This window comes from Neolamprologus brichardi, chromosome 9, assembly GCF_056152115.1.
Source record: "Neolamprologus brichardi isolate AB-2024 chromosome 9, ASM5615211v1, whole genome shotgun sequence".
NCBI classification, from domain to species: Eukaryota; Metazoa; Chordata; class Actinopteri; order Cichliformes; family Cichlidae; genus Neolamprologus; species Neolamprologus brichardi.
This window is the reverse complement of record NC_142112.1, coordinates 33,971,009-33,986,466: the sequence shown is the minus strand read 5'-3', so window position 1 is coordinate 33,986,466 and position 15,458 is coordinate 33,971,009. Positions and strand designations below refer to the sequence as shown.

The 15,458-nt window shown below is 39.9% G+C and overlaps 1 protein-coding gene across 1 annotated transcript in view; it reads right to left on the bottom strand.

Moving 5' to 3' along the window:
- The window catches only part of LOC148101513 (uncharacterized), a 36,213-nt gene that overhangs the window by 9,780 nt on the left and 10,975 nt on the right, over positions 1 to 15,458 (bottom strand). The window contains exon 3 of the mRNA XM_087846339.1: positions 5,099 to 6,451. Coding sequence (XP_087702465.1) covers positions 5,099 to 6,451 — 1,353 coding nt within the window. The remainder of the gene's footprint in view (positions 1 to 5,098; positions 6,452 to 15,458) is intronic.

The window sequence follows — 15,458 nt, the reverse complement described above, 5'->3', positions numbered from 1 at the left end:
TCATCAGCTAGCTGGCTGATGATGAGCTCCTTATCAGCTATGGTGATTCCTTATAAAACAGGTCAAATCTTGGGGTGGAGTCTTAATCATTTTAACTGAGCTATTGCCATTCGTGTACAAGGTTTTGAAGCTTTACAGAAAAATTATCTAAAGCCAAATTTTTTAAAAGAGTGGAAAATAAATTGATGTTCAATTGTATCAAAATCCAGGAAGAGAATGAAGCTATTGTCAGATACCAAATCAGAGTAATCAAGTAGATCCAAAACCAGTCTAATGTTATTAGAAATGTGTCTATTTCTCATAAAGCCTGATTGTGTCTCATCGATAATTGTATCCAAGAACTCTTTAATTCTGTTAGCAAGTACTGAAGCCATAATCTCATAGTCATTATTGAGCAGACAGATGGGTCTCCAATTATCAATAAGAAGTAAGTCTTTGTTTGGCTTTGGAATAAGTGTTATGAGACCCTGAGTAAGAGTAGGAGGGAGGGTGTTATTCTCTATACTTTCTATGAAAACCTGCAGTAAGAACGGAGCCAGGAGATTAGAAAACGATTTATAAAACTCTGCAGTTAAACCATCTGTGCCAGGAGATTTGTTGGCCTTAAGTGCAGAAATATAATTACAAACTTCCTCCACAGTCAGAGGGCTGTCACAGTGACTCCTATCTTCCACAACAATAGTTTTTAGGTTTTTAATATTATTGAGAAACAGTGTTGAGACATCCTCATCATATTTTGAGTTGTACAGTTTAGTATAGAATTTGACACAGAAATTTGAAATTTCTCTATGATTGTCAGAGACAATGCCATTAATATTTAGTTGATTTTGGATCTGTATTTTTCAAGCCTGAAAAAGGAGAATTTTGTTCTCCCTCCTCCAGCCACCTCTTCCTGGATCTTACAAAAGCATCCTCAGCCTTGTGTCGAAATAAACCGTCCAATTTATTTTGAAGGTCTAGTAAAGTTAATTTATCTTCCCCTGACATTTCTTCTTGATATTTCTGGTAATAAGAGGCAATTTTGCTGATCACTTCTTCCTCTTCAGCTTTCCTCAATTTAGTAATTTGACTCCCATATGTTCTCAAGAATTTGCATGCTTCAAATTCAATTTTAAAAAGTTATATTTATAGAGCCGGGTGGAGGTATGCTACACCAGTGCTTGTAATGAAAAGAAGGACTTTCTATTGTTTGTAGAGAGCCATTTCCTTTTACAATAGCGGATGTATTTTACTATTTTATATTAACCTACAGGCCGCCCACTCGTCTCCTCGTATGTGTAAAAAAATATCCCTTAGTGAAAAAAGCGCCGTTCACATATTCAGAACTCTATCCCAAATAATTTTATTAAAACACCCATATGAGGTATTTTGGTTTGGTGCAGCCACTCATACCAAAGTAAAGAGTTTTTCTTCATTTTTATAGCTACTTTTACAACGGGTTTTCTCGTTAACAGAAAATAGACAGAAACCCTAAAAGAAAATGGCCTTGTTTTACGCACATCAAGAAGGAGTCAGACGACCGACGGTTCATCCCGGTCAATGTTTCCTCCGTCGGGTACCATAAATATATATGAGAAAAAACCCCCAGAGAATTTATTATTTTTCTAAGAGTGAGAGAGAGAGAGAGAGTGAGCGAATCGATCAAACTTTTCTACAAAACGTTATACACGTTATAAATGTTAACCAACCTTTGACACGTGGATGTTGGCTTAATTTTTACCCAAAGAGAAATTTGACCCCAATAAAAAACACAGGATACTGTGGTGAACACTTACCTCAACTTTGATGTTTTTTTTTCACAGCCATTTATTCTGAAAAAAAAGTAAACATGTTACAAGGACAGTTTTGACACAATGCCCAGTGCAGAGTACATGAATGGGAAGTAGGAATTCCTCCTCTCTATACAGGGTGGGCCATTTATATGGATACACCGTAATAAAATGGGAATGGTTGGTGATATTAAAGTCCTGTTTGTGGCACATTAGTATATGTGAGGGGGCAAACTCCTGAAGATGGGTGGTGACCATGGTGGCCATTAAGAACTCGGCCATCTTGGATACCACTTTTTTTTTTTCAATAGGAAGAGGGCCATGTGACACATCAAACGTATTGGTAATGTCACAAGAAAAACAATGGTGTGCTTGGTTTCAACGTAACTTAAGTATGTGCAGCTCAATAACTTCATAATTACACCCTGTGGTATTTAGGCAGCAGAACAACTAAGAATAACAACTATCTTTGTTTAGATGCAAGAAGAATCATATAGAAATGAAAAAGTATAAATATAAATCCAGAGCAAAGATATCCTCTAAATCAGCGTAGCACATGTGCAGCTGCTGGGATTCACTTAAGCATTCGGCTCGTCGCTGTTGCAGATTTTTCTCTCGCTGTTCTGGCTCACAGCGCTGCAAGCACAAAAATAAATACCCCCAAAGGTGTGAAAAGGAGCTAATTAGTAAGAGTATTGTTACTCTCCCCAGGAGTAGTCCAGCAGTAGGAATCAGTCCAATAACAAGGTGTGTAACATCTAGCAGGGTGACAGAAAAACCCAGGGTAACTTCTAAGGACCTCAACGTCTCTCTCACATTGCGTTTTTTAAACATGTTTCCATTTGTCACTTCAGTCTTTTCTCTGAAATACAGGAAGAGAAATCATGGCTGAAACAATTTCTCATGAAACCAGGGGTGTGGTCCAACAGTCAGACAGTATTAACCGGCTTTCTACCAACAGCAGCACAAAAACAGCAGATTCGATCATGGAGACACTGAATCTGCTAAACTAATTAAAACATTGTGAGTTCAGGTCTTCAGTTTACGTTTCTTTGTGAAAACAGCACAGCAAAGGAGACTCTGTGATGTTTTGGTATAAGGGATAAATCTTCTGACCAAACCTGCTGGGACTGTGTGAGGTCCTGAGGCTAAGAGTAAGGATTCATCCACAGGAGAGCTGCGTTCTTACAAACCATCCCACTGTGTAAACCTGACATCTGTGGAACAGCTGAGCTGTATGATGTGTACAAGGACACAAAACATTATTTACCATCAGATCCCGAGCCCTCCATGTGTTAATCAACAAACTGCTGCTGTGCTACATCCATAAATAATAAATAAATTAGGAGCTAAAGCTACAAGGACAGTTTATTTGTACAATATTCATGTGAACACATTCAAGAACATCACAGATGAAAGAAACATTAAAAACTTCCACACTACATAAAGCAAGAAAAATAGTTTTTCTTTCAGGTGGTTTCAGAAAAAACAAAAACATCAAACACCTCCAAGACTCTCTTTGAAAGAACTAAAAACCTTTATTCTCATGGTCCAATCATGACTGAACTCACCGATGAAGCCTTGTGTGCTAAAACATATGTTAAGAGATATATTCTAAAACACTTCTTCAGTAGAGAATCAGAGAAGAGAAACACACAGATTTTCTTGCTAGCAAGGGCAGCCTCCTGAGCTCACACACCAAGAGTGAGGCTCAGAGACTAAGCACTGAGGACTGCTCTAGTCCTTTATTTATACACTTCAGTGAGCGTTTGTTCCATACATTAAAATGTGGAGGTGTACGTGTGTGTGTGTGTGTCAGAGTGTGACCCCATAAACGACTTCCCTAAACCTGCTGGTCTGGAGGTCCAGCAGTTCATCTAAACAAAAGGCACTTAGACTAAGACAGATATAACTACATTAATCCTACCGTAAAACAATAAGACAAGGTACAACCTTTCCCATGCTCCTAGGATGTGGGGGTGAACGCCAGAACATGTGTTGTTACAGAATGTTACAGACCTCCCAGGATGAGACATTCTTTTAATATGCCACCAACTATATACTTCTAAACACAAATGATTACATGCAGTATTCTACCATATACAAACGTATATCATTAAAAGATTATACGGACTACTAAATACAATTTTCCATTGACAACATGTCAGAGTTTCAAAGGTTAAACATGAGTTTCCAAAACGTTTTGCTGGAGAACAATGAACTATTTGACTGAGTTTCAATTATTTACAGACGAGCAAAACCAGGACAGAGAAAAAAGGACAAAACTGACTCAGTAAAACGACAGAAAATAAGATCCCATGTAAATCTGTATTATGTAGAAGTTCAGCCCAGCAACCAATTCAGTTCAACACAAGTTTAAATGATTCTATCTGAACTCTGTGGAGCCTGATCTCAAGCTTTTTGAGTCTGACACTGAAACCAGAGGATCTTTCTGTCTCTTCAGATTCACTGTGATGGGAGTGATTTCAGCCCTGAGTGATCACGCTGATGTTTGCACAGAGCAGACAATGAGGTGAATGTTTGGGCACATTGGTAACAGTGAAACAGTTTATTAGTAACGTGGGATTGTTTGTGTGTGGAGTATGATCTGAGATTCCTGAAGCTCTTGTCACACTGGTCACAGTTGTAGTTTCCTTCCATGTGTGCACGTTCATGATAGTTACGATTATATGAATGTGAGAAGCTTTTGTCACAGTGTCTGCACTTGTATGGTTTCTCTCCTGTGTGGACTCGTTTGTGTGTTTTAAGCTCACATGCAGTGGTGAAGGATGACCCACACTGGTCACACGAGTGCTTTTTAACCCCACTGTGAATCAGTTCATGTCGTTTTAAGTGATATGATGTGGTGAAGCTTCTCCCACATTCTTTGCAGTATTTCAGTTTGTCTCCAGTGTGTCTACGTTGATGTGTTTTAAGAGCAGCTTGCCAACTGAAAGTTTTTCCACAGAGGTCACAACGAAAGTCTTTCCCACCACCACAGTGATGACAGGGTTGAGAACTGGATCCATCTGTGTCACCCTTCCTCTAAACAAAGACACAAAGACAGTGTAAGTCAGTCCTTCAACATTTTTATCCTGAACGTCGCCTGAAATAAAGAGCATCTCTGCAGACGTCCAATTACATTTTACTGTTTCAGTTAACACACTCGGTTTACTGGGCTGCAATAACTACAATACTTCCACCATAATACTACAGTAATACTAAAATCATAACTGACATGAAAATCTGAATAATCACACACAGTTTAATGAGCAGAGTTGTTCCAAACAGTCAGGCTAAAATGACAAGATAACAATATAAATACATACCTCACAGTAACTGCACTTGTAGAGTCTCTTTCTGGTGTGGATCTGTTGGTGTCCTCTCAGGTAATCTGGAGATTTAAAAGTCTTCTCACACAGGTCACATTTATAAGGTCTCTCCTCAGTGTGGGTAAACATGTGTTGTTGTAACTGTTTGTGAGTTATAAACCGTTTGCCACACTGTTCACAGCAGTACATATCATGTCTGGTGTGAATGCGTAGGTGTATATTTCGGTACCCTCTCTGGCTGAAAGTTTTGCCACAGATGTCACAGCTGTATGCCTTCATTCCAGAGTGGGTAACTAGATGTTTCTGTAAGTGGCTACTTTGAGTAAAAGCTCTGCCACACTGATCACAGCTGTACGCTTTAACTCCACTGTGGATGAGTTGGTGATGTTTTAGGGATTCCTTCCTGGAAAAAGACTTTCCACACAAGTCACAGCTGAACGGCCTCTCTCCACTGTGGATGAGTTGGTGTTGTTTTAGGGATTCCTTACTGGAAAAAGACTTTCCACACAAGTCACAGCTGAACGGCCTCTCTCCACTGTGGATGACCTGATGACGTTTTAGTGAACCATTCTCAGTAAACTCCTTCCCACACTCGTCACAGCTGTACACTTTAACTCCACTGTGGATGAGTTGGTGTTGTTTTAGGTAAACCTTCCTGGTAAAAGACTTTCCACACAAGTCACAGCTGAACGGCCTCTCTCCACTGTGGATGAGTTGGTGTTGTTTTAGGGATTCCTTCCTGGAAAAAGACTTTCCACACAAGTCACAGCTGAACAGTCTCTCTCCACTGTGGATGACCTGATGATGTTTTAGTGAAGCCCTCACAGTAAAATCCACCCCACACTCGTCACAGCTGTACGCCTTCACTCCAGAGTGGGTAACTAGATGCCTCTGTAAGTTGCTACGGTAAGAAAAAGCTCTGCCACACTGATCACAGCTGTACGCTTTAACTCCACTGTGGATGAGTTGGTGATGTTTTAGTTTATCCTTCCTGGTAAAAGACTTTCCACACAAGTCACAGCTGAACGGCCTCTCTCCACTGTGGATGAGTTGGTGTTGTTTTAGGTAACCCTTCAAGGAAAAAGACTTTCCACACAAGTCACAGCTGAACGGCCTCTCTCCACTGTGGATGAGTTGGTGTTGTTTTAGGTTACTCTTCAAGGAAAAAGACTTTCCACACAAGTCACAGCTGAACGGTCTCTCTCCAGTGTGGATGACCTGATGCTGTTTTAGTGAACCCTTCACAGTAAAACCCTTCCCACACTCGTCACAGGTGTGTTTTTTCTCTCTCTTTCTTCTGTGAGGTTTGTCGGCCTCCTGAGAGCGCTGACTTCTCGCTCCATGTTGGTCCTGCAGTGACAGAGATACAAACAGAGCCAGTGAGTGAAATGCAGTCGTGGAACAAAGTGAACCTTCAAACTCCCTCCATTAACACTAGTTTTAAACCTGAAGGTGGAGTGTGGCACCAAACACCTCAAACACTAAAATCATGCCCATCCCTCCTGATTGTGTACACACACACACACACACACACACACTTTTGTATTATTTTATAATTCATATTATTTTGTTGTTTCCTATTACATATTTCTATAATTTGTATAGATTTATAAATATAATTCATAATTATTACGTGATATTAAATCCTATGTTTGTTTATTTGTTTATTCAAAAGGAACCCCATTAGCTTCACATAAATTATTATACAATAAAATGGATTCAAGATATCCACATAATTTGGCTCTTACATCCACAGTGAGGTTTCACAATTAAAATATAAGCAATCAATAATAATAATAATATCAATAACATTTAGGCACATTACACAAATTTCAAAAACAAACCATCTCTTACAATATTTACAACAACTAAAAGCTCTGTAAATCGGCTTTTAAGTGTTCATTGAAGTTTTGAATAGTTGCTAATTCTCTAATTTTATAAGGCAATTTATTCCACTTAAAAGTTGCTCTAAATAAAACAGTTTTACAAAAAGTTACTTTTAACTCGAGCATTTACTAAATTGCAGTTTGTTGAAAACTGTGTAATATCATTATGTATTTCATCTGGATACTGCAGCTGAGCAGAAATAAATGTGGTGTGTTTAACAGAATTGCTTTCTTTATAACTACAAGTAAGCTATAGAATATTTTAGCCTGTACAGGAAGCCAAGAAAGTTTATTATGCATTTTTCCATATTAGTATAGTATGAACATCTTAACACTAATCTGGACGCCTTATTCTGGACTAACTGAAGTCTGTTAAGATCTGTCTTATTAGCTGCTGACCAAGTGATTGAACAATACTCCAGATGAGACATTACTAGTGCATTAATGACATCTTTCATAATTGAAGAAGTGATACACAAAGAGCATTTCATAGCCATAGCTATACCTTGTCCCATTTTCCTAATAACAGAGTTGATGTGCTGAGACCATGAAAGGTGGTGATTTATGGTAACTACTTATGAGCACCTGCAATCGTTCTGGTGCTGTGACATAAAAACAAAACGCTGACCCCTGACTCTGGCACACAGTTTTGCCTCTTTTGCTCATTTTAATGTGTGATTAGTGTACAATCAGGTTGCCTTTCATGTAGGGCTGGGCCATATCATACAGTTGATATAAAATATCGTGATAGAATACCGGTTACACGCTAGGGGTTAGATACAATACATGTATCGATATTGAAGAGTTCGATACAGTGCTTTCGGTTCTGTGCGCATATTTATCGATCAATACAATATATTTAATTTATTTTATAAACTTTTCTTCTGACGATGCTGTCTGTGTTGAGAGCTCACTGAATCTGCGTTCGACTTATCCGCCTAGGCTGCACTGTTGAGCGCAGATCCACTGAGCGCAGAGCAAGCTAGCGAGACAGAGGCTAAGCTCGTTGCAACATGGCAACTGCCTCAACGCTCCCTGAAATTGAACCTCCCCCACCCAAAATAAAAACAACAAGCACGCATGCTACAAAGTTTACCCGAGTCATTTAGACAGCCGTTTAAATGACTCGGGTATATTACTGCCTCTGTTCGGTGGTGTCGAGCCAAACGGACTTTAACGTGTGTTTGAACGAGCTGACGGTTCTCTCGTTAAGCTGAAAGAAAGATGCTTTAATCACAGGAGTCACACATGTGTCCACTGTACCATCTGGGAACTCTTCTTGTTTAGCACTCGTAATAACACAAACACTAAATCCTCCTTCTCTGGTGTTGTTTTGTAGCAGTGTATACAGTGGGGCAAAAAAGTATTTAGTCAGCCACCGATTGTGCAAGTTCCCCCACTTAAAATGATGACCGAGGTCAGTAATTTGCACCAGAGGTACACTTCAACTGTGAGAGACAGAATGTGAAAAAAAAATCCATGAATTCACATGGTAGGATTTGTAAAGAATTTATTCGTAAATCAGGGTGGAAAATAAGTATTTGGTCACCTCAAACAAGGAAAATCCCTGGCTCTCACAGACCTGTAACGTCTTCTGTAAGAAGCTTTTCTGTCCCCCACTCGTTACCTGTATGAATGGCACCTGTTTGACCTCATCATCTGTATAAAAGACACCTGTCCACAGCCTCAACCAGTCAGACTCCAAACTCCGCCATGGCCAAGACCAAAGAGCTTTCGAAGGACACCAGGAAAAGAATTGTAGACCTGCACCAGACTGGGAAGAGTGAATCTACAATAGGCAAGCAGCTTGGTGTGAAAAAATCAACTGTGGGAGCAATCATCAGAAAATGGAAGACATACAAGACCACTGATAATCTCCCTCGATCTGGGGCTCCACGCAAGATCTCATCCCGTGGGGTCAAAATGATCATGAGAACGGTGAGCAAAGATCCCAGAACCACACGGGGGGACCTGGTGAATGACCTGCAGAGAGCTGGGACCAAAGTAACAAAGGTCACCATCAGTAACACACTACAACGGCAGGGAATCAAATCCCGCAGTGCCAGACGTGTTCCGCTGCTGAAGCCAGTGCATGTCCAGGCCCGTCTGAAGTTTGCCAGAGAGCACATGGATGATACAGCAGAGGATTGGGAGAATGTCATGTGGTCAGATGAAACCAAAGTAGAACTTTTTGGTATAAACTCAACTCGTCGTGTTTGGAGGAAGAAGAATACTGAGTTGCATCCCAAGAACACCATACCTACTGTGAAGCATGGGGGTGGAAACATCATGCTATGGGGCTGTTTTTCTGCCAAGGGGACAGGACGACTGATCCGTGTTAAGGACAGAATGAATGGGGCCAAGTATCGTGAGATTTTGAGCCAAAACCTCCTTCCATCAGTGAGAAACGAGGCTGGGTCTTCCAACATGACAATGATCCAAAACACACCGCCCGGGCAACAAAGGAGTGGCTCCGTAAGAAGCATTTGAAAGTCCTGGAGTGGCCTAGCCAGTCTCCAGACCTCAACCCCATAGAAAATCTGTGGCGGGAGTTGAAAGTCCGTGTTGCTCGGCGACAGCCCCAAAACATCACTGCTCTTGAGAAGATCTGCATGGAGGAATGGGCCAAAATACCAGCTACTGTGTGTGCAAACCTGGTAAAGACCTATAGTAAACGTTTGACCTCTGTTATTGCCAACAAAGGTTATGTTACAAAGTATTGAGTTGTATTTTTGTTATTGACCAAATACTTATTTTCCACCCTGATTTACGAATAAATTCTTTACAAATCCTACCATGTGAATTCATGGATTTTTTTTTCACATTCTGTCTCTCACAGTTGAAGTGTACCTCTGGTGCAAATTACTGACCTCTGTCATCATTTTAAGTGGGGGAACTTGCACAATCGGTGGCTGACTAAATACTTTTTTGCCCCACTGTACACCTGAGACTGTCACCTGTCTGTCTGTCCTGCACTCTCTCTCTGTTTCTTTCTCTCTGATTGTGGAATAAAAGTGTGAACATGTATTTATAAGTTACACTTGTGTTTGAATCCTGCAGCTTATCACACATTTGATTTCCATGTGTGACAACTGCAAGTGTCCAGAGTGAGGACAGACTGAGGGACCCACTGCTGCACATCATCTGTGAGGCTTTGCACCCCTGATGATCCACCAGGACAAACTCAACAGTGTGTGAGGAAGAGGAGGACGAAGAGCCAGCAGCAGCTGACAGATGGAGAGAATAGACAGACTGTTCCCTGTTTGTGAAGGATTGCTAGAAAAGTTTAGAATAACTAATTGTCTGTCCTGAATCAGTCTTATTAGCTAATGTTCAAATAATTTTATCATTCCAGTGTGTTCAGTGTGGGAGAAAGTACTCAGGGCCTTCAAGTTACACACTATGAAAGGCAGCAACAAGTTTAATGTTCAGAAACGTAAAGTATGTATCAGCAGCAGAATGGAGCTAAAAATAAATGTTTGTTTCAGTTCTATGAAGCTTTGAGTATTTTGGATTAGTAGCACTGCTGTGTTTGTTGCATCATATTGCTGTAATTGTTTATATGCTTTATATATTCTGAGGTAAGTTGATCTATAGTGTTACATCATATTCTATAAGGATGTCATGTGTTTGTATACTTTCTGCCCAGTTTGACCCATTTAGCAGAAGTCAGCCTGTTTAAGGCTCTGATATCTATTCTCTATGACTTAAAGCAGTTATGACATGGTCTGATTTTCTCACCCAATAAAGGAATATTTAATATATCAGTCTACTCTTCATTCTATCAGAAACAGTTTTCACAGCTCGTATAATTTGCTTTTTACACATATATGTAAGCATTGAGCCAAATTTAGTAATGCCAACAAATTAAACAAACAATATTTGTCTCTTATATATGATACATCTATATACACTGTCAAAGATACTTGTATTTGAGTAAAGATTTAAGGTGATAGGACATATAAATAACTGCAACTTGAATCTTTACTGAAGCTCAGTATTTGACACAGAGTTCAAACTCACTGCTGTAATGACTAATAATGATTAATATAATAACTATAATATTGGCCATATTATAGTTACATTACCAAAGTGAGATGACTTTAGTCTCATGAACAACATTAGCTAATTGTTATTTACTAGCTAAACTTAAATGACTGTTCAGTACAGAAATGAAGCTCAACAATCATGTTTTAAAGTCCTGTGGTCTCAGCCTCAGATACTTATTAAATCACACAGAGCTCATGTAGAAACAAATGAACAAAATATGTTCTCCTTCATTTCTGTCAAACAAAGCTGTATGAAACGTTTCCAGCTGTTAGTATCATGGTTGCTAGGCAACCTGGGCAGCGCGATGGAGGCTAGACCGTCCCATTTCACAAGCCTACAAGCCTCGCACTTCCGGCCTTAGCGGTGTTTGAGTACGCGGCCCTTGAGGACCCTTGAGGCTGCGTACTTTAAGGCTGCAAAACCTGACTTGGGATACAGCCATGATGATCTCCAGCCTTGTGCTCGTCAACATTCTCACCTGAGTTAAGATGACGATTACTGAAATAGTCTCAGCAGGTCCTTTGATGACAGCAATGAAATGCAGTGGTAAGGGTTTTTTTTTTGGGATTAAGTTCATTTTCATGGCAAAGAAAGACGATGCAATTCATCTGATCACTCTTCATAACATTCTGGAGTGTATGCAAAATGCTATTATAAAAACTTAGGCAGCAACTTTCCCAATATTTATGCAATTCGCAAAACTTTTGGCCACGACTGAATAACCTCTTTTTAAGTTTTGTGGATATTATACATGGTTATGCTCAGGATATGTCGGCCAATTTCCACTGGAAATGCCTTTTGGTTAAACTGTCAGCAAGCAATTTGCATTTGCACTTTTAACTTTTTATATAACTTTAATGCACATAAAAAACAGCTGCTTGTTTAAGTGAAAATACATTGATGGGTTTTTTAATAAAGTTGTGGAGTTGTAAAGTATTTTGTCTAGTGTCAATTATATCATCAGTTATATTGTTATTGCAAATTTTCAAATGTATATCATGATAAATATTTTTGGTCATATCGCCCTGCTCTGTCTGTCACCTTCTGTGTTGAGCTCATTGTTTTCTCTGTAGTGGCTGAGCTGAGTCCAAGTAGCTGAAAATGTTCCTCTGCTGCTCCGTCAGACTCTTCTCCTCCTGCTGATCAGCTGGGACACAAAACAGATCTTTGTTAGGCTCCACACTGCACTGAAGAGTCAAAGTGTCTCATATGTTCATCTGACAAGTAAAAGAACACATTTTTGTTTCCCGAGGTGGGCAACTTATTGGAAACAAACACAAAAGGTTTGAGCACTGATACCTGGCATTGCTGGCATTGAAAGATGCAATGTCAGCAATGTGGATTGTCAAGACTAAAACCAATCATTAAGCAAAGACAACAGGGATCATTTCTTTCTGTTTATTTAGCATTCACAACATTTGTAGTTGCCTTTTGTAGAGGGGAAGTCCACGCACACTGTGTGGTACCGCCATCCGCAGAAGGTGCATTGAATCTTTGTAAGAAAAACTAGATTGTCTGAGACTAAAATGATATTAAGAAAAGGAGAGGTGATTTGTAAAACTTCAAGTGTATGATAAGGTGAAAACAAATACACAATTGCATGTCATGTAGCTGAAGGTTTTTTTTCTTCTTCTTTTGGAAGACCTGAAAACACTGAAAGTTACAAATGTATTGTGCTTGAAACAAATTCAAAAAAGGTGATAAAGCCAGCTGCACATGTGTGTCACAAGTAAATCTGGCTGTATAATAAACAGAAAAAAGTGATCCCTGCTGTCTTTGCTTAATGATTGGTTTGAGTCTTGACAATTCACATTGCATCTTTCAGTGTTTGTGGGTAGATTTGAATGCACCAGTGTAAGTGCAGCCACTCAGCCGCTACTCAATGTGGTCATAGAAACAGGTGCAGATGTGTCACGAGTTAATCTAGTAGTAGGCTATGGCACTTGGCCACAGGTGGCAGTAGTGGACTGACCTCCATTTGAGACTGCTCCAGCTGCTCTGTGACAGTCAGTAGATCTGCAACAAATAGCAAATCATATGCAAGTTTTGGAAATTACATTAAAAATATTCCTAACTTAGCCATGGCAGCCATGTTGATGTATTACCTATATTGACTGAAAATGTTCATTTCCAGAGAAAAGACACAGGCAGACTGTGCTTACAGGATGTGATGTTACATGTTATTATGTGATGTTATTGGAATCATCATGAATAACGGGAGTGGTGATTTCTATAACTTTGTGTATATAATTTGGCATTTCTTACTGATGTAGGCCAAAAATAAATACATAATAAAATTTTATTTATTTTAAAGGTTTATTTGCAAGATACAAAAACAGACAAAATAGAAAGTTCCACATGTATTGTGGAACTTTACACACACACACACACACACATAAAACTTATTAAGGATTGTACATTAACATAAAACTGTTGTTTCACCAGAGAAACACACACGCACACACACCAAACAGTCGTCATAATTCGTCATACAATGAGAACAGGACAAATCAACAATTAACAATGACTAATTAATATTAAAATCTGTAACATAATGTATTGTTTGGAGTTTAGTCTGATTGTTTCAGGATGACCTGCCATTATCCAATCACACATCTGCTTACCTGTATCTTTTGCTCGTTTCTCCTCCTTTTCTTTTCTATTTTTTCTAAACTGAGCACCTGATGGCTTTGAACTTTTCTTGTCCATCTTCCATTGGTTTTAATTTTGCACTCCAGTATGAACACAAAATCCTCAACCCAAGGATCACCACAACTTAACCTAACAGACCTACACCTTAGTTCATAGATTCACTTTGTTTAAGGTTTATTTCTGGGATTTCGCACAACCCAGTATTCAGATCGTGAATACATAATGGGTTTGGATTTACAACATTATGAATGAAATGTGCTCTATTTGCAAGCAGCATGTCCCCCTCCCCTTTCCAGGGGTTGTGTGTGAGACTTTAAATCATCAAACTGTAAATTATAAATTTTAAATTGTTATTGATCCCTTTACCCCTGGTCCTAAAGTGTATATTTATTTTCTTACTCTTCTTATATTTATTGTTTGTTTACTTGCACTGCTGTAACTGGAGCCTCGTCGTCTCGTCTCTCTATATACTGGACTGTATGTAGCGGAGATGACAATAAAGTTTACTTTGACTTCAGCAGCGAGCAGGCGCACCAAGGGCTCTCGCGCTCACTTTTGGCTTATAGAATTTCGAAAAAACATCGGTGCAAATTATAAGTCTGTATCATAATATCTGTTTGTTGTTTTGTTTTTATTTTGTTTTATTTTGCGAGTTGATTATTAGATGCCGCTCCAGCCAGCCAGAGACTCCCCCGCCGCCTCGCCCTCTCCTCTCTGCGCCGCAAGCAGCAGGCGCACCTCGCAAACGGAGGGCGCCCTTACTCCCAGCAAATGGGAGAAAACCTATCGGTGCCTACGACATTCCCAATATGCGCTGGCATGATGTCGGGGCAGCATGAATACGAGCAATTTTTTATTTTATTTTATTTTTTCTTGCCAATGGCCGTGATGCCCCCCACCCCACCACGATGCCGCCTCGGGCAACAGCCCGTGTAGCCCTATCAAAAACCGCTACTGTGTGTGTCACAAGTTAATCTGGCTGTAGGCTATGGTACATGGCCAGAGGTGGCGCTGCTTGACTCGACTCCATTTGAGTAGTAAACTGCACTAGTTGTGAAGCAAAAACGCTGAAATCGGAGTAATAACACGTACGAGGGGAACGATGACAAAGACAAGATTCTCCCGATCGTTTACTCTTGCTGTCCTGTGAACACCATCTGCATGAGAATATCACCAGGTAAACCCGCGATATTTTTAAACATTTTGTTGTTCTAGAGGAACAAGACTGACGGAGTGTGTTTGAGGTAACCTCACAAATGTCACAGATGACATATTTGGTGTTTATTTGGTGTTTTGTCGGTAGCGGCCCCTGAAAAGCAAGTCTGCCACACATCTGTTCAACCAACGCCAGTTGATCAGCCCACGTGTATACACACACACACACACACACACACACACACACACAGAGAGAGAGAGAGAGAGCCCTTTTGAATGTTGGCAAGTATGTGTATGTGGTGTTAAATAGGCCTATACTACTGTGCTTTGATGTTGCTCGTAAGGGTGAAACTCATTGTGAAACGTTTGAGAACCACTGCTACAGAACAATGGAGATTTCCCTTATATGGTAACAACCTCAACTCACGTGACGCCGAGAATTGTACAATACTGATGCTTGAGAGCGCGCGTGTGATGCAAGTATGTGTAGTGTTGAGCGCGTGATCAGTGTTAATAAAAACAACTCACGAAACTATTGAAACAGGAAGCTGCTGTTTCCTGTTTTGCTACACTCTGGAGAGCCTCGCCTTTAACGGTCTTCTCTCACAGAGAGC